Below are 23203 nucleotides of genomic sequence, written 5' to 3' on the forward strand. Positions count from 1 at the left end.
CTCCAGGCTAGGCAAGGCTTTTTAAAGGATATTATGGAAATGAGGAAGAACCGATTTAATTTTTCTAATGTCACTCCATTTAACTTTAAAGTACAAGGTCAAGGTACTGTGTTTTTTGTAATGATTAAAGATTTGGGCTGTTATTTTTGTTGGAACTGTTGAATGTTGATGTTGGCAAAGACTGCGTCAGAACCATGTAGCAGCTCCTCCCAAAGTTATGTTAGAGAAAAAGATAGATTTGATAACCAGTATCATTTTCATCCTGGTAGTCCAATTACTTTAAGAGTCCTCTCTTGAAAGTTAGCTTGATCCCCAAACAGTAACGTATCTTATTTTTACATAAATCTATAAAAAATACATTAATCATTTAGCAGATGTGAAAACAGTTCCCATTACAGTAAAATCTCAGTGCTTCTTCATTAGTGAAACCTGATTTACCCATTAAATGCGAGACTTTACAATGCATCAGGTTTGTGATACTGTCAGGGCTTTTAGAAGTTGTGATGAATAGACTGAAATTTTACTCCAAATCCTCATGGAAACATTTTATTTCGAATGAGAAAGGGTGATGCTGTACCTCTCCTGAATAAGCACATAAAACCAAAAACTGGGCTAAAAATTTTCCAGATGCATTCATCCGAGAAGGGGAGGACAGCATAGATGTTAGAAAACTTTTCATTCTTTTCCTGTCTAAAGATAGAACAAATCATTAAGGAGTTGTAACATCAATATATAAATAAATGCAAGGTATGAATGGTGCATTTCCTTTCTAAATAAATACATTTGCTTTCTGTTGAGTCTCTCTCAGAACCACCTGCATGAGGCTAATGTGGCAGAGGGTGTAGTTTACAGTTACAGAGCCAGTCAGCTAGCAGTTAGGTATCCATGTCTGTACTGTACTGTGAAGTTGTTGCAACTGCTTAGTAGATTCATCTGGTGAGGTTTTAACTGCATCTTTGTTTAATAAGGATTGCAATTAGTGCAATCAGGCTCTCCTGACCAAGCCTAGTGAGGGAAGAGGTGCACTATCTTTTTTTACTCTTTAAATCTTTAACAGGTAGCCACACTCCAAAGCCTAAGAAAAACGACTTGTCCTCACCCGATATTCTCCAGTGTATGCTAATTTAAACTATGGCTGTCTGCAGGCTGCCACTCAGATTTTATGAAAATCCTCTCTAGTTCCTAGAAGCTGTAAGCCGTAGCTGTCACTTATTTAATTTGTGCCTTTATGTTGAGTATAATATATCAGGAGCGGTGCAGAGCGCTGTGTAATACTGGTTGTTCAGTCCACTACAGAGTCTCTTGAGTAGCCCTAGTTTGTCAAGGGACTCTGTTTTCATATAGATCTGGCAGGCAAGGTAACTCTATGAAGTTGGTGGAAAAACATCCGGAAAGTTTTGAAATTTCACAGAAGCTTTACTTTGATTCAGTCCTCTCTTCATCACCATCATCATCATCATAAGCATCATCATCATATATAGTTAAACATATGTGGGGGAGGGAATTTAGTGTTGGGACAGGAGAGAGAATTAGAAGGTAAGTGGAACAGGTCTACCAGTCAGAACCCCTGAGACACACACCGGAGCTTAGCTCTTATTTTTGTAAAAGTTTGCTGTACACACAAAGTTTGGGGGATGATCTACTGGAGAAGAGCTCTATGGAGAAGGACCTGGGCGTCCTGGTAGATGACAGGTTGGCCATGAGCCAGCAGTGTGCCCTGGTGGCTAAGAGAGCCGATGGGTTCCTGGGGTGTATCAGGAGGAGTGTGGCCAGCAGGTCAAAGGAGGTGATCCTCCCCCTCTACTCTGCCCTGGTCAGGCCTCACCTGGAGTACTGTGTCCAGTTCTGGGCTCCCTGGTACAAAAAGGACAGGGATGTCCTTGAGAGAGTCCAGAGAAGGGTTACGAAGATGATTAAGGGCCTGGAGCATCTCCCCTATGAGGAGAGGCTGAATAAGCTGGGGCTGTTCAGTCTTGAGAAGAGAAGACTAAAAGGGGGATCTAATTAATGTCTATAAGTATCTTAAGCATGGAATGTAGGGGGAATTAGCCAACCCTTTTTCAGTGGTCTGTGGAGACAGGACAAGGGGCAATGGCTGCAAGTTGGAGCACAGGAAGTTCCGCACCAACATGTGGAAGAACTTTTTCCCAGTGAGGGTGACAGAGCCCTGGCACAGGCTGCCCAGGGAGGTGGTGGAGTCTCCATCTCTGGAGATATTCAAGACCTGCCTGGACACCTATCTGTGCAATATGAGCTAGGGAGCTGCTTTGGCAGGGGGGGTGGACCCGATGATCTCTCGAGGTCCCTTCCAACCCCTATGATTCTGTGATTCTGTGATATAAACCAGAAATGTGACATATTCAAATCTTAAGGCATACATGTGTGGGTAGAGCTTTCATTAAACTTGTATCAATTTACTTCTGTATCTTTTTTTTTTTTTTTTAGCAGAAGGGAATTTTGAAAATGCAGTGTCTGTTGGAAATTAGCTTTTGAAAATAGGTCAGGGAAAATAAGAACAAAAGAAAAAGTCATAGATTTGTTATTCCATTTTTAAAAATACATGCATAAATTTTACACATCTTTTCCCATGTCCTCATAGCAGTGACTTGAACCAGGCAACGCTGCTGTTCAGAGATTTTTGCTTACGTTTTAAAGGGAGTGTATGTGTTTCTAAATTACTAGTGATAATTTTTTGTAAAATACGGTTTAAACTTCAGAACTACACAGTGTGCCATTCAACAAATTAATGTCTTTGGTACAAACAGCTAGCACAAACGAGAGAGCACAAATACACTTACTCTAACTACCTTTTCTGGAGAAGAGACCTGCATCTGTGTTAGCCCTATGAGTCATTAGTGTGAAAGACATTTGCTTTTGAGCCATGTCCCAATTTTATGCTCCTTTCCATATCTAGAATTTTCTGAGATCAATGAAGAGAGTGGTTTGTCTTTAAATCCTGATCTATTTACATGCTAGTTTTAGCTCAGCTGAAGGCCTGTCAAAAAGAGAGATCTCAAATCTTGGCAAAGGTAAGGGCCAAGAAAGTCCCTGAAAAGGGGATGACTGTACCATAGAGCTTCTACATACTGTGAGTATATTGTTGCTGCTTTCCCTGTCAAGAGCCTTTCGTGTGCCTAACAGATAGAATAAAGGTATAGCGATGGAAATGAGGTGTAAAAAGAGAAGTTAATATTTAAAGACAAGACAAATAGCATATGATTTTGCAATTCAATGTATTTTCTCAGTTTTCAGCTATAGTAAAGATAACTTGTCTTCTTCCACTACCAAAGAAGTTGTCACTGATTCAGAATTATTCAAATGATGCAAAACTCAACACTTCTTTAAATAGAAAAAAACCAGCTCATCTGTCTGTCTCAGACTTAAAACTTTGAATAGTGCTGTGTTCTCAGTGATTCAAGGGGTAGGTTGATCTGAATTTTATGTCCCAACCCCTCTCTCCCGGCTTCTAAGTGGAGGGCTTCTAACAGTTTGTATTTCCGTGCATAGAAGTTCCCTTTTTGTCTTACAAATTGTAGGAGTTGTTGCCATTTTCTTGTTTGAAATTGCTTATTATAAATAACACACTGTCTTCGGTGTAGGACAGCTTTCTGAAATACTGTTCTATACGTATAGATCTGTTTCTTATCATGCTCTTCTTTTAGGCTTCAAAACACTTCACTTGAAACACATTCTTTTTGTCTGACTTAAACTTCCAATGGAGATCGTGCATGCTGAGAAACCCAGCATTTTTAGTATGATCTCTGTCTAAAGGAATCGTGTTGTCTAGGGTCTCTAGAGCAGCTTGAAGTGTGTATGTTATTTACAAAAGCTGTGTTCTCGTTTAAAATCCCATTGTGTTATGCATGTTATCACTGACAACCCTTTTGGGAAGTATCCTTCTGCCATCGTTCCGGTGTGGTTATTTACCCGAACAAATAGTTATCTTCTTGATTCCACACTAGAAGAATGAATTATGTAACTTCAATCTCTGCAGGTTTTTGATGGGCTTAACCTATCATTTTGACTAGTATCAGGATCTTGGAAAGGTTAAAAAAAGAAAACAAAAGGAACAAATCCCAACTGCAAAAACCTCTAAAACCACCCCTACCACCCCTGCCAAACTGCGTCTTGTCGAAGTTTCTACTTCACATAATGCTGCTGTTCTATATCCTTCACAAATCAGGGAGTATACAATAAGGAAAAGCAGGGGGTCTCAGTCATTGGAAAGCTGTGACTAAATCATATCTTACCTTTTATTTTGTCTTGTGAATGTCCAGTTTCACATTAAGGAAACCATGCAGGCCCTCAGTGAAATCAGGCTCCTCTTGCCTCTATTTGGGGGTAACTTTCTCACCAGAATTTACTTCAGCTTTCTTCCTATCTGAGGGTTGATGCTATGTTCATAAGAGATTTTAATGTTCAGGACAGTGGAGTTTGATCAGCAGTTACTTTAATTGGGAAGTAATCAAGTCTTAGAGCATATCTATCATGAAAAGTGAAACATTGGAGTTGCTTCAGGACTCTCTCTTATAGAAGTAAGCATATGCTTAGGATGTTCCTGTGTTATGGCATGTAAAACAGCATGAAATAAACCTTTGGGTTTTGCTATTAACAATAGGTTTAGTTTTGCGTTTAATTATACCCTTTGTTTACTTTCCTGTCTGGTCTCTGGAATGATGCATTTTAGTTGGTGTCTTTAATCTTTACAAACTCATAAAATATCTTGATAGGCTGGTATTTATCCTGGCTTCCTATTTGTCTTTATGCAACAAAATATTATCTTTCATGTTATTTGCTGTTTTATGATACAGTGATTAATTAAAAGAAAACACTTGAACTAATTCAAGGATATCTATATGAGAGTGACAGATTTAATAATTATGATGGTTTAAGGATTTTCAGATGGCAGCTTTGTATCAATATTTTATTTTGAGACTATTAACTCCTGATAGGCTGAAAGTATGAGACTTCTGTACAAAAAAAAAACCAAACCAACGTAAACCCCTTCCATAGCATTTCTGCAGACTGGAAAGTAGACAAGCCACAAAGAGGTGGCATGTGAACCTCAGTGAACTGTTTTTCCCTCGCACCTCCCAAAAGTACAAGCCTTGTGCATAGACCTGTGCCTCTGGCCCTGGAGGGTCAGACATCTGCTGTGAGTGCTCCCCTCCCTTACCTGTTTTTTGGGCACTGCTGAACCAGAAGGTCTTGGAGGGACTTTTTTCAGCTGTTTTTTCTGCATAAATGGAGCTGATGAGGTTTCATAGTTTGCCTTCAGTCTCTCTCATAACATGGTCTGTAATGATTATTTTTTTTTTAATTCACTGTTCAGTTTTAATAAAATTGGAAGCAGAAGTAGAGATTTCCAAGTAATACAAGCCTTAGAATATCTGTAGCTGTGTAGAACATGACTCAGTGTTGGCACTGAGTGTGAGGGAGACAAGCAGAGGTCAAAAGTTAAATGTTTCCTTGGGTAGCAACCCACGAGCCAAGAGGAGAATGAATCTTGGTTTACAGACTGTCATGTTCTTACTCTGCCTTGCCTAGTTGAGAGAGATGGAAGAGCTGGACTTGTAGTGGGAGGTGTGGGGGAGACCGAGGACAAGGAAAGCATAAAACCTACATTAGGTCATTTCTTAGAGAATTATTTGTTTTCTTTTTCCCTGCATTTGTCCTGCAGGCAAGAATAACCTGCAGGACAGGTGGGCCATTGCATAAGTATCCTGTGTTTCAAATTGCTGTGAGGTGACTCATGGGGGAGGTCTTCCCTGAGAAGCCAAAGAAGGAAGGGTGGGTTCTTAGCCTTGGTGAAGCAACAAGATCTGTTGCTTACATTTCAAATCCTACGTGAGAATAAAGAACTAATGTTTTGAATGTGGACTGTGCAGCTGTTGGCATGACACATTGAGGATTTTAAATAAGAAAATGTTATGGATTATTGCCACAGAGACCTCTGTGAACTCTTTCTAAGAACTGTCATGCTGAATCCCATATTTGATTTAATTTTTTATGCCTAGAAAAATTGTTTATTGTGGTAGTTCTCTAAGGCATGCAGACTCAATCCTGTAGCTGCTAGTGATTCTGCAGAAAAATAGAAATGAAGTAGTGGATTTTATATCTAAATAAGTAATTTGTTATTTTATGTTAAGGTTAGCCGTCTATACGAGCTATGCACTGTACTCTGTGTTAGATAAGAAGTATCATATTGAATTGAAGTATCATATTGAATTGAAGACAAATACTTATTTTTTTATCTTACAAATGACCGTGAAGCAGAATTATCTGAGGTTAGGGAAATAGCTAATTCAGGAAACTGCAAACACTTAATTCTGCCCAAAATATTTGTGGAATATGCTAAGAACAGTTTAATCAATTCTCATATTTTAAGGGACAAAGTCAGTTTTGAAGGCTGCAAAGAACATATCTGTTGTTTCTCATGTTTCCTAGTGATTTATTAAATTATTAGCAATATCTAGTTTCATCTAACTTAAATGGGATTTCAGTGATTTATTGACTCACTTGGAGAAATTCTAGCCCTTCAGCTAGAAGTCAATATATTGATTTTAAAACAGAATAAATTATTCTGCCATTGACAACCATTTTCTCCTGCTGTGAGAGGTGGTGCAACACCAAAAATATCTTTATTGGTTCTATTAAAATTTGTAGTACATCTCTAGCATAGTATTTAAGGTAGTGTTGTGTGTTTATTGTATTCCTTACAGTATTGATACAAAACAAGTAGGCAAAATAATTTGTATCTATGGACTTAATTTTAAATTAATTTTGGAAAGACTATATACTAGAAGATGGGCTCCTTTTTTTGTAGTAAAACTTACTTTTCACTTTGATTGTTTTGAAAAGTTAAACTGAAGGATTCTATCTGTCCCAGTTCTTTGTTAGGATGTAATGTGCTTTTGTCATATTAGTTAAGTTCACACATTCACTAAAAAATGAGTTATTTCTTTGACAAGGAAGTATTTATTAAAAGCAAGATGAAATATGCTGATTGAAAATGTGTTCCAATATAGAATTCACTGTAATACTGAAGTGTAGCAATTTGTGAATAAACCCAAAGAAACTCCACCAACATTCCCTAAATAAAACTCTTTTCTTTTTTTGTGAAACATTGTGCTTTTCCTGTCTGTAGCTCCCTACATAAAAAAATTAGAAGGCATTGATCAATAAAGGCATTTAAGGCCAGGTGAGATGGAGCTGGAATTAGATGACCCAAAACGCATTCATTGATTCTATGAATATTATCTTTCAATTATTACAACACTGATGCTTTATTTATGCATTATTCAAATAATCTATGCTTTATTCAAATAATCTAGTGTTAATCTAGTATTAATATAGTATTGGTATGTTCCTTTCATCCTCAGATACAACCAGGAATAATGATTTGATGTCATGAAAATGAGCTGTAAATGGTACTGGTGTAGTTTTGACTCATCTTTACTAAACATGGAAAACTGTACTCATGACTATAAGTTTTAGAAATTTAGAAGTTGGCAGACATTATACATTATCCTTAGAAAGTGAAAGGGAGTCTGATTTTTCTTAATTTGTTAGGTGTCTTCCCATCCAATGTTACTTGGTAGAAGTACAGGTAGGTTTTTTGGGTGGTTTTTTTTTTTTTTTTTCCCCCCCCAAAGCCACTTTGTTGGGACCTTGTTGAGAGTAGCCCTCAGCATCATGAGCCAGGGAAGCTGAAATTATTAACATCCTAGAATTTCACGCTTTTGATTCATATATTTGTATGGGTCAGTTCTCCAGCAAACCGCCATAACCTTCTGAAGTATCTTAGTAGATAAACCATGTAAATGAACTTTTTCTTGGTTGTGTTTATAAGACTATATGAAATAGTGACATGTCTTGAGAAAGAGATGGAATGTTTTCTGAATTCAGGACAAGTTTGTTGCTTCCTGTATCCCCTTCGTTAGTCTGACATTCCTCTGTTCTCAACACACATTTCTCTTGGATTTGATACATTCATTTTGATACCACCTCCGTTTGAACATGTGAGACGAGTCAAACTAAAGTTAATTGCCTAGCACAGAAGTTGGAATGCCTATAAGGGTTATCACAGCTGATTTGATTATAGTGGACTCGTTGATAGTGCTCAATGTGTTGCTTTGTTAAAGAAAAAAAATTTCTAAACTTTGATGTTTAAAACTCAGTCTGCTTCTCTTCACCTCAAAGATCAGGATGCCAAAATGCGTGTTTTCTGCTAAAAGTAAATTTTATACTAAACATATTGATATGCATTTTGAAAATGGGGTTCTGTACTGAGAAAAATATTAACATTAAATATGCAATGAACATCAGTTCCTGAAAGTCTTATTATGTTTATAATATCAACTGCTTTGAAGCAAGCTGATGAATTTAGCAATCAGAAATGAAATTATGGGAATATGTAAATCAGATATCCCTTGAGTAGCAACACTGGCATGCTTAGGAAAGCATTTGAATTAATAAAAGATCAGACCCCAAATGCTATAATTATGCTTTGAAGAAGTAGCAAGACGGATGAGCAGGCTAAGTCTATTAGAGACTGAAGAAAACAAGTGTAGGGGTAGACAATCGCCCCAGTGGTTGTTACAGGGAGTAAAGATGGTCTCCTTAAATTAATCTGTCTCATCTGGGACAGAAAGCCTCTCCTCCAACAGCACTAAAAGAGCTAAAGTAACAGCTGTGAGGAATCCAGAGGTGGTAGGATATGAAAGGTGAAGGCAGGACCAGCAAAATCAAAACATTGAAGATTACATGGTAGCTCTTCTCAAACCAGTTTGGTTTGTCATCTGTCCCTTGCCACTAACATTCTCCCATGAGTTAGTATTGCTCCAAGGCATGGGGCAAACATTGCTTTAATGGCAACAGGAGGAGAAGAAGGAGGTGGACAATTAATTCTGGCTGCCAAAATCCTTCAATAAATGATTTGGTGGGCATTTTTAGGTCTGTCTTAGTGAAAGAAGTTGACCTTATGTTATATTGTACTTCTAATGTAAGCAGGAAAATAACTTTGTTGCTATAATATACACTTTTTCCCTTTCTTTTTGAAAAATTAGTATTTCCACTGGCTTGGCTTATTTTTCCACTTCTAGCCGAGCTGAAATTTCAGGCAATGTTTGTGTTTTCCCTATGTTATCTCATTGAAACAGTACCTGTGTTTGTTCAGATATTGCTGTAGCACAAGGCCATAATGCAGTGATGCATGACAAGTACATTATTAAGGGAGGCTGTACATGGTACCTAATACAGTTTTACTGGTTTTGCACTGGAATTTGTCTGCATGTGAACAGTTGCAGTCCTAAACCCACTCATCCTCTTGTCTGTCACAGTAATTCTCCCCATCCAGGAAGCCACTTTTGCAAGCTGGATATTGCCCAGGATAGATTTATTTCCTTCTGACTTGCTACAGTTTCAGTCGAGTCACCAAATGCTGACCACTAATCCAAATCTTTTGCCATTATTTTTTCTTAAAAGCAAGCACAGCATTAGTGGTGGGTTTTTCTGTCTTACCTGATTTTGCACGGAATAATAATTAAAAAAAAAAATAATCCAGAAACATTTCTCATGCCTGTCAATAAAAAAAAAAAAAATTAATAACGTAGACCGAACATGCATGGATGTTTTGATTGAAAAAGTTTATATAGTATTTTAATTCAGCTTAAAATGACATGTAAAAGATATGAAAGAATATGCAAAGTGAGGTTTATATAAACAGTCTCCCAAACTCTTGAAGAGAGTGTTATCTGTAATAGTTTGTCTTAAAAGGAGGCTGTAAATGACCAAGACTAGAGAGTCAATAAATACAGCTTGTTCAATATTTCCAGTCTGTGACTTTTATGTAGTGGGCTAGGTTTTTTCATAGCCAGAGGCACTGACAAATTACAGTCTAGTAATTTCAGAAGACAGAGGTAATACATACAGCTTAAATATCATGACTGAAAGGGAAAGAGGATGCTGAGGCACACGTGTTTTATACCAGTGCTTCTAAAGATGAGGGGTGGTACTTTCAAGGTATATGGATTCCATAGGTAAGCAAATTGAGGTTTTCAAGTTTTTGAAGGATGGAGGTGTATGGAAAAGAACTTGGCTTATGCAGGGGTGGATGTTTCTGTAAGAATCAGGCAAAGCTGTGAAATCACAAAGTTTTTAATTTAAGAAAAATCATTTTTAAACATGGCAGAAAAATGAGGTTGTGTGTACATGTTGAATTGGAATAAAATAATGTATTTCCCTAAAAAAGTTGTCCTGATATTAAGGTAATTGCAGCAGTATTACTGATGTCCTTGAAAACTTAAGGATAGTTTATGTTTGAAGAAACTAGGGCATGTTGTTGTGACCTATTACATGAGTAGTTTGATTTGTGATAGCTGGAAAGAGATTGAAGATGGAGGATGCAATTTCTCTTTTCATTGACATTGTTTGTTCAGTTATAGCTTTGTGGAGCAGGTAAAATATCAAAATGTTGTAAATATCAGAAATTTCAAATTAGACATGGTATCAAATCGGGGAATAGTCCCATCTTAGTACTATTAAGTGTTGAGGTAAATAGAAAAGTTGTTTGACAGAGGCTTGTCTGTACATTTTGATGCTACATCAATGTGGAAATTAATGTATTTCAGTGGCATACACATGTGCTACAAAATCAGTAAGTAGGTTTTTGAACTTATACTTCAATTTTATGTATTTAACCTGAAGCATAATAGTTAATATGCAGTAGCAGTGAAATTTTTGCAGGGGAATAAATAAAGTCTTTGCTTTCTCCCTGCAGTATTTCTAAATCAGTTCTAAAATTAAATTGAATTAATATACCAATAAGAAGCAACTGTGTAATTTGGGTTAGAAACACAAAATAGACCTCTGGTCATGCACTTTACAGTTTAGTACTGAAATGACTTTCATCACAATTTCATGTCACATTAGAAAGGGATATGAAATGTAAATTTAAAGCAATATGACCCATTTTAACAATGGAAATAATAGGAAAGAGATTCACTTTTTTATTAGTCCCTGGTGAATATCTTTACAAAATCACAAGGAGTTAGTCTGATTTTACAAAGTGTCAGCATTTGAAGACAATACTGTTTATCTAAGTAATTTTTAATAAGATGACTACATTTCCAATGTCAGCTCTCATCTGAGCCAGAAAAATACATATATATATGTATTTTCCCCAAAGTTTTTAAGGCCTGGAAAGTGATTGTAACATTTTGTCCAGGCAAAGATCAAGGAAAGCAAAGACACATGCACAGATTTTCAGAATGATTTCGATCAGGGGTAGGAAGCAGCTTTTAGAACAAGTTACCCAGTGATTGCATTAAGAAAGTCTTTAAGAGCTGTTATCAAGTTTTTCTAAGCCCCAAGTTGGATTGTTCTGAAGAGTAAGGAAATTGAGACAAAGTTACTGTAAGCCTACCACAATTAGCCTCTTTTGAAGATGTGAGGGAAAATTTCAGCGTGCAAGCCTTGATTTCCTCTTTCTTTTCTCACCCCTGTAGTAAATATATGAGAAGCTTCAATTATAGGAAGTGGTTGTCAATTGTAACCTCTGTGAAATTCATAGTAACAAGTCCTACCAGGTGATATCTGTCCCTCAAGAGTTCATTAGGAAGGAAAATTCATTAAGTATTAGTAAGAACTGGAGGTCCATTTTGAATTGATAGCAGCACAGGCAGCAGTGACAACAACCTGGAATTGCTGTAGCAAGCTGAAATGTGAAGTTACTGGGCTACTGAAGTTCAGTAGACAGCTGCTTTCTGAAGAACAGCAGGCTAGACTGAAGAATTTGTTTAGGTAAAATACAGGAATTTCAGCCTTAATGCCTTGTTTTGTAAAGAACAATTTTTTTCTACAAGGAAGAGGTGCAGTCAAGAGAGAGATTCTGGAATATATCAAAACTTCTGGTCAGAAGGTTTTTTGCAGAATTTGAGGAGCTGTATATATCCAGTTAATTTATTAAAATATACAGTTGTGGTACTGTATTGTGCCCATCTTCCCTTGAATACAGTAGTCGTCACAGGCAGTCAGCAATGCATCCAGGGCAACACCGAACCATGTGTGTTTTCTAATTACACAGCATTAAAATATAGAAAAAATATATATATACACAAAGCAGGATGAAATAGTAGATTCCTGAGGCTCCCCAACCAAGCAGTTTGCATATTGAAACAAGCAAAACGTTTTATGTTTTTTCTAAATTACTTATGCAAACTGCTGATTACACCACAAATACTTCTAGTCAAAGTGATACTGAAATATCTTTGTTATTTTTACAGTATTGGTTTTCTCAGAAAACAGGTCTGCAGCAATTTTCATTTCCTGTGGTTTCTTATGTACGGTGGATGTACAAACCCAGTGTAAGCAACAAAATGTACCCAGGTCTGCTTTATAGGTGGAACCTGCCCATTGTCTACTGTTAACTGTTTCAAATTATGCTATCCTCACAGAACTGGTAGTAAAATTCAAACCATAATTCCTATAATTTATGCTAAGAAAATGCTTTGGTTTAAATTGTCAACTCCTTAGCAAACGTTGACTTCTGTTTTTTGCTGTTTCTTCCCCTTTTCCAATCTCATCAGATGCCCTGAGATCCCATAATTTGTGACAACAACACAGTAACAAAGAATGCATGCACAGCAACGAAGATTACATAGCTGCTTATAACAAACCATCTAGGAAACAACACCTACTGTTCTAATCTGTACAAAGCGGTAGTCATTTAGTATAGGTGATCTTGATCTGGCAGGGAGGGGGCTTGAACTAGATGGTCTTTCGAGGTCCCTTCTAGCTCCTAACGTTCTGTGATTCTGTGATGTGTCTCTAGATTAAATTGATGTGATTTAACTGTCTGGAAAATTAATTTCTTCCCTGTTTCTAATAGAAGCTGGAGCAGAGGTACATACTTTTAATGGATAAATTCATTCTGGTAACCAAATGCTAGCAAATTGTTTTGGGGATACTTTTCCAGCAAATGTTTTCACAGTTCTCCAATTTATATTGCTGCATCTGGGTAGACACTCATGTCGAACTTGTGCTTTTATACGAAGTAAGGTAAAACAGAAATTTATGTAAATGACTGAAGAATAGGACATTAATATCAGAAATCTCTGATCTTGAATTCAAAAGTGGTGTATAGTACCTTTACATGGGTTTAGGATAACCGTTGCTTACCCTGAATTAAGGAAAGTCAATAGAATATTTTTCTCCTTAAAACATTTTGTGCCAACCTGTGTCTGTAACAGAGGTTTGTGGGACTTCTTCATGTAGCTATGGAGCTTTTCTGTAACAAGAAATTGTTAAACACTTTTGTCTATTACAATGAAAAGAGGAAAGTGCTACTAATATTCCTCATGGAATACTTTCTGATTAAGTATGAGTAAAACGTTATTTCATTCAATGACAAGAGGAAAAGAGATTGTGGAAGGTGTTGCATGATATATGTATGAGTTAACTGTGGAATAACAAATGAAGTCAAAGAAATTATGCTCTTCTGGTACCCGTTTAGGTAAGTGTGTAAGGATTCTGAATAAAACATAAGTTATATAATACAGGTATAGCAATAAAGCTGGTTTACTTAAAATCATCAGCCACTCAAATATTTCAATTTTTTTAATTAGTGCCAGGAATCTGTCTGGACCAATCATTTTTTTTTTTTTTTTTGTCATATTGCTTGGTCAGTTGTCATGAGCATTGTGAAAGACATCAGGAAAAAAGTGTGACAGCTTGGTGATGATATAGAATATTTGAAATTGACTGATAACATATAATCTATTAAACAATTTATTTCACTTCATCTACAAAAAATTTAATCATATTTCTCATGAAAAAATTATATAGAATATAACTAAATTTGTGATATTGGTAATGATATATTAAACAAATGTGTAGTAGTAATTCATTACATTAACAGTTCAATATTCATGTGTCCTTTAAAGCCATAAAGAGCTACTGATGTTTCAAATAAAAATCTATACTAAAATACCATAAACTTTTGCAATTGCATATTGTTTATTCAGTAGGCAAAATTGTGTGAACTGTTGGATTGTGTGAAGGATTGAATTTGACTAAATAGTTTTTTGTCCATTTTATTTGTTCTTGGCAAAATAAGATTACTGGCAGGTGTCTAAAAGAACAAGGCAGCACAGTGAGAAATTTAAAAGAGAACAAAATGTCAGTGAAGAACCATTTCATTGAGCATATTGTTCATGTTAATTTTGTTAGGTAAAATACTGGGATTGAAGGAGCTTTTCATATATTATTGCTTTTCAAACGAATGTGTTACAGGGTGATGCATAAAGAATTGGCCTTGTTTGTACAAAATATGGGTTTCTTTAGGTATTCAAAATCGTTATCTACTGTACCTTGCTACATAAGTGTCTCTAAAATCCATGCATGCAGTGGAAATCTTAGATGTCAGTAAACTGAACATCACTGTGTGACCTGTTAACAACCTGATTTCCAGGCATACGCTGATCGTCCATATTCAGGAGAAAGTTCCTTTGGCTCATTGAATAATGACGCTGTTCCATTAAGTTAGATGTATTATGGAAATGAACCTTAAAAGGAAGAGTGGTGTAACAGTGAAAGCAAACTTTAATGGCTGCAAGTCCATAAGCATGAGGCTGGTGACACCCAGAACGTAAAGTGCTTCTCTCTGTACTGCTGCGTACCAAGCTTGCGGATAGGATGAGCTCGAAGATCTTCAGTGCTGCAGTTCTTTATTGAACTTTGGCTGTACTTATGGGAAGGCAAGCCACAGGACTGACTGGGAGAGGGTATTGAAAAACAAAAAGTAAAATGATCACAAATAGTAAAACAGCTGAATAATTAAGTTAAAAATAATAAAAGGAAAAACACCATTGGGAAGGAAATTAAAAAAAGAGGAAAGGAAAGAAATGTATTTTAGTGTTAGATTTTGTTCTCCCTCCATTTTAGGGGATTCTCAACTCATATTTAGGGTATGAACTGAGGTCCATTGCCGAGATGATACTGGGAATGCCTATAGATTTAGAACTTCAATTTTTTTTTGAAAGCAACATATGATATAATTGGAAAGCACTTTCTAAAGATTAATGATGTTACTAAGAACTTTGTCCATTTTGTCACAAGCGGTTGTGATATGTTTATTAATTTTCACTGTAGTGCATAGTTATCTCAAGAACAGCTTTGCAAGTCACAGAACTGCCAGCGTTAATGCGAAGACAGCTGAATGTTTAGAGGTACAACTGAAATAATGTTGCATGTATATTTGGGGAATTCAGAGGTAACACTGAAAATGTCAAGTTAAGAAATTACTTTGGGAAACCTCTTTTACTACTTTTCCCTCTCTCCACCCCCGGCCTGCCACTTCTTCGCCCCCTACCCCATGTTGTCATTAGGCAATTGCTTCTAGGATCAGAAAGTACAAATAAGAATAAAAATAGTGAACTAGGCTAGGGTTTTCAAGCAGATTATGATCAGAGTCCCCTGCTATTGCAGAACCAGTCCTATTGACTGGTGAGCATTTTCCTCTGTATTTACCCTGTATTTATTTTCTCCTTTTGTTTCACTTGGATTTTTCTGAAAAACCAAGCATAATTTCTCATTTTAGGTAATTCTTGGAAAATAAAAAGAAACATTGAAGGAAAGAAGCATCCTGTTAATGTCTGTCACATAAAGTGTGTGAGTCTGACATGTGGCTGAGAGAGGCCCTCCTGTTAAGCCACGAAGTTCAGAAAGGACCCCCTTGCTTTCTAAACCCCTTCTCAAAGAGGGGCCTAGGTGCTGTTAGGTGCCCAGTCTTAGTCCCAGACTTGGACAACGGTTTATGTGTAAAAGATTATACACGATACACCATACCAGAGTCAACCTTTGTCTGTCAGACCCCCCAAAGGACTTTCACTTAGACAATTCTACAAAGTTGAAACTAACGGAAAGTTTATTGAAGTGACACATACAAAGAGGTCAGAATTGCCATTGATAAATGAGCTTACTGCAATAGTGCTAATACATGACTGTGATAATGATGAAATGCTCGCAAAGTACTGACCTGGGTATTCTCACCAAAAAGGTGAAATCATAATTGCTTACCAAGAAGGCATCCCTGTCTTGGGTGGAGGAGGAGCTCAGCTCTTCCTACTGCCTCTTCATGATTTTCAGTTTCGTCCCCCATGGACAACTTCCTCTTATACCCCGATCTTAGCTGTTCCCTTCCTTGAGACGACATTTAACATGGCTTGAGTGGAGAGTTGAGTGCTACAGTCACCTGTTTATCATGTACTCCTTTTAGCTCATTACCGTACTTAGGGATGTCACTTGAATATTCATTTAAAGACTAACGAAGCAAAAGGTCTCACTCTGGGCCTTCAAAATTCTGTATAGACACCGTCTCTTTATTCCACATTTGCTAGCCAAAAGAGGGCTGTCCTGCTTCCATAGCATCTCCTCCTCTTGCTGTTTCTCACACCAACCTTGTGGATCTCTGTCCGCAATGTTTCTATAAGGGATAAGCAGACACCAGTGTTTTTTAACATCTTATGTTGCTATTGTCAAAATTTCTTGGCAGTTTTAATTTTTCTAAATTAGTTGAGGTTGTTATCAAAGTGTAAAACATCTGTATGAGAAGCTGAAGTGCTTTAATATGCTGGGTTTGCCACTTTTAGCTTGAGAGAATATTTAAACCTTACTTTAATGATATGTCATGCCCTGCTTGGGAATCATAAAAAAAGAAAAATTGAAGTGATGTAACATGTTAAAAACATGAAGTATGTGGAACTATCTGCAGTCTGCTCAGATTTGTGATTAGCTCTGTGTGTATGAATGTGAAGAGGTCTTTTCTTTTCCAAGTTCTTTTATTTTTAATATTACATTATATAAGCATCTCATTTTTAATTAAGTTTGTTTGCTCACTTTGTTCATAAAAAGTGATTAGAAACTGTATAATTGCACATATAACCATCTGAAATGACCTTCTGAGAAATCTGGGAATCCAAAGGTCAACATGCCCTTTTGCTTTGCCATTTCTGTATGAAGGGGTGAAATGTCAAGTGAAACTACAAGCATCACATTCAATGTCAGCATTCGTTCTGCAGCACCATAAACTGTAAGGCCATGGGAGGCCCTCGGCGCTTTCTCCTCCTGCAGGTGTGTGGGAAGGATAGAGCGGCAGTAGGGAGCTATAGCTGTTGAGAAGTTTTAAATACTGAGTGTACGTTGTGAAAAGCGTCTTTGTAGTTCATGGCTCTGGGATGAGTGTGTGAAAACATGACTTTCAGCAGGATAGTTAAAAACGCTGTTGTCTAATGTACAAGAATACTTCACAAAAAAACAAGCTAAACATCTTCATGGGTGGTTGTGCTTTGTGCAGTACCCAGTATAAAGAAAAATTTGCTTTTTCTTAGGCAAACTTCATCTAGCAGCATGTGTATTTCAGTTTAATCGCTTGAAGAGTATTAAATGCATATAGGACTTGGAAAACTGTATTCTCAAATAGAGTTCTTTATGGAGATCTGAAATCCACGTGGCCTGAAGCTTTCTCTCAGTTTTGGTGGAAGTTGCACGCTTTTCATTCCTACATGTCCTGTGCTAGGTTCCCATTTCAACATTCGGGATTGTGAGTTCAAAGATCATCTTGACCACTGAGCTAGCTAATTCCTTTTTTTTAAAAACTTTTTTATGGAAGGCAAAATATGCCAGAGGATACATAAGAAAATTCCCCTGGTTAATGTTTTATCAGTTGAAATAAGTGTGCAAGACATTTAATAGATTTTATACATATTTATATAAAAAAATATATATATAAAATTTTATGCCAGGGAGACGAAGAACCTAAGTTAAGATACTAGGAATGCAGGAAAAAGGCTCTGTAAGAGTATTTAAAAAGACTTCCAATTAGCATTTGACTTCATAATAGTATGTTGACTGGTGATTATTTCTGTCATTCAGAAAAGCTGGTGCACGATAAACTCTAAATTCTATAAATTCTAAAATCTTTGGTGTTCAGGAAGGAAAATTTCTCCAATTGTTTCAGGTGCCTCACTGGAAATAAGCCACTTATTGTGATATATCTTTCCTCAGACTATACATTTTATTGTAATGATATATCTATGTAATACTCCCCACTGAATAATGCAAAGACTTTAGCACTAAAATCAATGTGAAATACAGTGAATGCGTACGAAAGCTAGATATTCATTTGAAGCTGGGTGTTACCAAAATTGGGGTGCCTACTGGAAATACCAATGACTTTTCAGCCTCACAGTCAGAAAGAATATTTGCATTTAAGCCTGCTACCTGACCATTCCTGCTCTTTATTCCTGGTAATGAGTTGTGTACCTGAAAATAACAGCCAAAGGTTGGACCAGGTATTATTGTATTAATGCATATCATTGAGAAGAAAATTTGGGACCTCAAAGTGACTTTTATTGATCTTTTCTGGGTTTTAGAAGATCTTGCAGTTTCTGTGTCCTGGTTTCAGCTGAGATCAAGTTAATTTTCTTCACAGTAACTGGTATGGGGCTGTGTTCTGGATTTGTGCTGGAAACAACATTGGTAATATTGCGATATTTTTATTATATAGAAAAGTTTTCATTACCACTGAGCTGTGCTCACAGAGAGCCAAGGTCTTTGCTGCTTTTTACACCACCCCACTAACAGGATGGCAGGGTGTGCACAAGGAGTTGGGAGGGGACACAGCTAGGTCAGCAGACCCCAACTCACCAAAGGGATGTCCCATACCATATAACACTGTGGTCATTTCAAGGGGCTTAAGAAAGAGGACAGACAGGGAGCAGCGATGTTCAGGGTGATGGTGTTTGTCTTCTGAAATCACCCTTAGGTGTGTTGGAGCCCTACTCTCCCGTGTGTGACTGAGCCCCTACTTGCCCCTGGGAAGCAGTGAATTAATTCTTTGGTTTGCTTTCTTGAAGACACAGTTTTTGCTTCACCCACGATTTTTCTGATGTTCACTCTTCCAATTCTCTCCCCTGTGCCAAAAGGGGGGGAGTGACCGAGCAGCTGTGTGGTGCTGAGCTGATGGCTGGGCTTAAACTGTGACGTTCTGCTACAATACCATCTAAAAATCTTGCACACTTAATAGGCATAGCAAAGTGTGATGGGACACTTTGGGCCAGCAGGATGCTTGAAGTGACATGATGGGACTCTTGTAGTTTGCTAGTATCTAGTAGAAAAAGTTTTCTCATCCTGTCAAGACATAACAAAATACAGATTACTGCAACATTATGCTCATCACTACTACTCATTTGTGCTGAAGCATGGGATATAAACATTGATTTGGAAAAAAACCCTAAAATAACATTTTTTATTGACATCTACTAAAGATAGGAATGATTTGTAGGCTCTTCATAACAATCTAAAAGAGGCTGTTGCTATACTTCCTGGTTTGTTTTCTAAGAGTGAGCTTAGTCTCAATAGCGCAAACCTCTGCCTCACTTAGGATTCCTGCCTGGGACTGTGAGTAAATGCCACAGTGGCTAGCTGAGATTGAGCTCTGTTCCTCAGCACGTACTGGTAGTGATGTTCATGCTGTCAGTGTAAATTTTGTGCAGAATGTTGGGATAGGGCATGCAACTGAGGTGTGGCAACTGAGGTGTCGTAAAGCAAAAAAAACCCCAAAGGTAAAACAAAAAAAACCCCAAGTCATCCTCAAGTGTGGCTTGGTTTGTGAAATTCAGGATTGTAATCCCATCCATGCCTGAACATTTTATGGACAAAATACTTACTACGTTCCTTGAAATCTGTATACTAAAAACTTTAACCAGTTCATGAACAAATCTAATGTTTATGTGCAGATTTACTAACTTGCTCTGTAATTTAATTACCTGCTTAGAGAAAATAAGCATATAATGTTCCAGAGTATGATATGCTAAAATATTTGATTTCTTCCAGAAAAAGTAGATACAGTATCTTACTTGAAAGCTCTTGTATGTAGATAGGGTTCAGACACACTTCCTGAGATTTGTGTAACCTATCTGAATCCCACAGTGTACATGGTTCAATTTATTTCAGTTTCTGCTTATTTTAGCAGTAAACTGTTGAAAATAATTTTATGCTTCCCTGCTTGTATGTTTTGAAGAATTCAAGGAAAAAAATACTCATGCTCTACTGATGAGTAAAAATAGGAAAAGATTTTATTTCCTTATTTATAAACATGAACTTCCTTAAACAAGCAGTCAATGTTAAAATCTAAGCTATGTGTTGTTTTCAAATGTTAGGTAAGGTAACTATAGGCATGCTAGGGGTTTTTTTTAATCTTAAAAGGTACAGAAAACGTATCCAAATGCATTTAGTTAAATTCAAAAAACAGTCCCTCTTGGTTATCTTTTGGTAATTTTTAATCTTGTTGTGTAAGTAGAAACAGCCCATTCTTTAAAAATGTTCTCATGTCCATGTCTTCCCGTGCCACCTTCTTTCTCCCACGAAGAAAGAAAAGGAGGAGGTGGGGGTGGGAAAGGCAAGGGAGAATGGGTTATTGTGCATGTCACAACTGAAGGCAAATGTGTTCTTTAATGATATCAGAAGTACTTCATTCTTTGATTTCTTAACAGCACTTATTTGTGTTGATAGCTAATAGGAACTCCAAACACTACGCTTTTTAAATTTTACAATGCATTGTAGACTATAAAATAAACATGATGTATACCTTTGGGGATGTAGAAGTAAATCTCTTCACAAATTTTTCTTATTAATTGATCTGCAGAATATGACTGTAACAACCTTTAGCAGTCAAGAATACAGAAAAGGGGGGAAAAGTGACCTGAAAGGTACTTGCTACAAAAAACCCGAGATGTCTTTCTGTTTCCTTACTTTTGGATTTTTTCATTTGGAATTCAGAGTAGAGCCAAAGAATTTCACCTCTTTCCATCTGGACAGTATGTGATGAAGAATTTTTTTTCATGCTTGACATTTTTGTGAATATGTGTATTCATTGGGTATTTTGCAGGAGCTTCAGGATGGCATTGGGACACAGCAAACTGTTGTCAAAACATTGAATGTAACTGGTGAAGAGATTATTGAGCAGTCATCAACAGCAGATGCTAAGGTGCTGAAGGAACAACTGGAAAGTTTGAATAGCCGGTGGCAGGAGATCTGCAGCCAGCTGGTAGAGAAAAAAAAGAGGTAGGTTAAAGGAGAGTGAAAATATTGAGAAATTACTTGTGGTTACTTTATACTTGCTTTTGATTTAAACATTTAAGGGACCTCTTGACTTCAAGGAGTGTTTGTATCCATGAGAAAATACCAATAATTAAATTTCACATGAACTGTCTCTTAATTCTTTTTTTCTACCTATTCCTGTGAATGGCCATGACTTGCTTCTGTTCTCCATGTTTTCATAATTCCACTTCTCATGTTAAAAAATAACCATATATTTTTTCTTGATTAAAAGCAGAACAGATTGGAGCTATGTTTACAGAATTTTCAGTCAATTTAGCATTTTTCTGTTTGATAGTATGTCATTAAAATATATGTCTGTGGAGCTAATAAAACCTTAGCTAATTGTTACAGTTAATCCTAATCTAATTCACTTATCAGCATTAATGCCATTAACATCTGCATTTCTTAGGCTGGATAAAAATGATGTATTGGTTAAGTTAATCTTATTAATAATCACTTTTTGATCTCATGCAGTCATAATGTTAGAGCATTGAATTACAAATAACACAAAAATGGTCTGACTTTTTTTGAAAAAGGGAATTTCCAGTTCAAAAAAAAAGCAAATATTTTTGTTCTCAACCTAGATGCTAGGCTTAAATTGATGACATTCTGCTTCAAAATACAGTCACTGGCAAATATTTCTTTATGAGTTTTTTTTTTTAAACACAATGTTTCTTAGAGGTACATTAATGAGCATTAGGGATTTACTGGAAGAACTGGTAGTGTACAACTAGGAGTGTGTCAGGTATACCTAGATTTTTGGAGTTTCGTTTAGAGCTGTGAGGGACAAACCTGTGAAAATGTTCACTGGCATGGTTAGAGCCTGGCCTGAAAGGTTATTACTGAGTATAATCACGATTAAAGTTTCACTTCGAGCACACAAAAGGGAGGTACAGCAAGTAAGCTACAGCTGTCAGAAGTGTTTTAAATGCTGCTTTCTGCTGTAATTCCAGGTGTTCACGGTAATGCTACTTGTTACACGAGGGAGTCCTTGGCCTTTATTTATCGTGCTAAAAGCTGTTCTTTTGTACAATGGAAACCCATCTGTGTTTCCAAGTCTTAACTTGTTATGTAAGTGTTAGCACTTACAAAACAATAACACATCATTTTAATACACTGGTAAGCTGCTGCAGCAATACAGAAGACAGAGATTAGTGGTTGAGCTTTGTCTGAGAATACAAAATACATTCCAGTTCTGGTGAAGATTATTATTGTACTTTCTTTCATTTATCTGTAGGAATGTGTGTCCGAATGCTGTTTTGGCTCAAGGCAGTGCTAGCAGTATATTGAGTTTCTTGGCACATTTTATATTTGAAGGAAACCTAGGATTTGTTAAATGGGAGTAATACAGTTAGGTTCCCTAGATGAAGGCTTTTAAATAAACATTTGCACATGCATTCTTCCGTTTGGTTTGTTGACTTGTTGGTTTGTTTTCTTCTGGAATGACAGCTTGTGTAAGCTTGAGCATAGCAATCACAGAGACCTTGGTTAGTGAACTGCACATGAATAAACGTGTTGCTGTAGAAGGAATACAGACAGGGCTGCATTAAACTGATAGAGAAGCTTTTGTACTGTAGTGAGACCTGTGCGCATCGGGACAGAGGAAAGAGTTTGCACTTGAATTTGTCACTTGGCCTTCCTGGCTGCCACAAAGCCAGGGAGTGCTTTTTGCTCTGAGGCTGTGAAAACAGATCCTACCCTCAGTCTATCTGCAGCCTCCCAGGACATTTCTTCTACCTCCCCTCATCTTTTCAATCTTGCAGACTGGATTTTTAAAGGAAAGAAACCTAGGTGACAAGATTATGTGGTATGTTCTAGCTAGGTCTCCAATCATTGATGATTCTAGGAATTATAAAGACTTACCTGCTTTAAGGTCTTCATGTAGCCTCAGTGTCATGGAATTTTCATCTCTGTTACGTTTTGGCATCATTCAGTTCTTCATTAGTTGTCCAAATTTTCTTTGTGACCCAGTCAAGCTCTCTGCTTTTAGGACTTGATACCCACATCACCCAAAGTGCCATAGAATTTCATTAGGAGTAAAGCA

General features: G+C 36.9%; 1 protein-coding gene across 4 annotated transcripts in view; it reads left to right on the forward strand.

The window, feature by feature from the left end:
- The window catches only part of DMD (dystrophin), a gene marked incomplete at its 5' end in the record, with an annotated part of 1290802 nt that overhangs the window by 835896 nt on the left and 431703 nt on the right, over window positions 1–23203 (forward strand). For all 4 annotated transcript variants that reach the window (XM_084279200.1, XM_084279202.1, XM_084279199.1 and 1 more), the window contains one exon: window positions 20948–21123. In XM_084279200.1, the coding sequence (XP_084135326.1) occupies window positions 20948–21123 (176 nt within the window). The remainder of the gene's footprint in view (window positions 1–20947; window positions 21124–23203) is intronic.

The sequence above is a fragment of the Gallinula chloropus genome (genome assembly GCF_964237585.1).
Source record: "Gallinula chloropus genome assembly, chromosome: 1".
Classification (NCBI taxonomy): Eukaryota; Metazoa; Chordata; class Aves; order Gruiformes; family Rallidae; genus Gallinula; species Gallinula chloropus.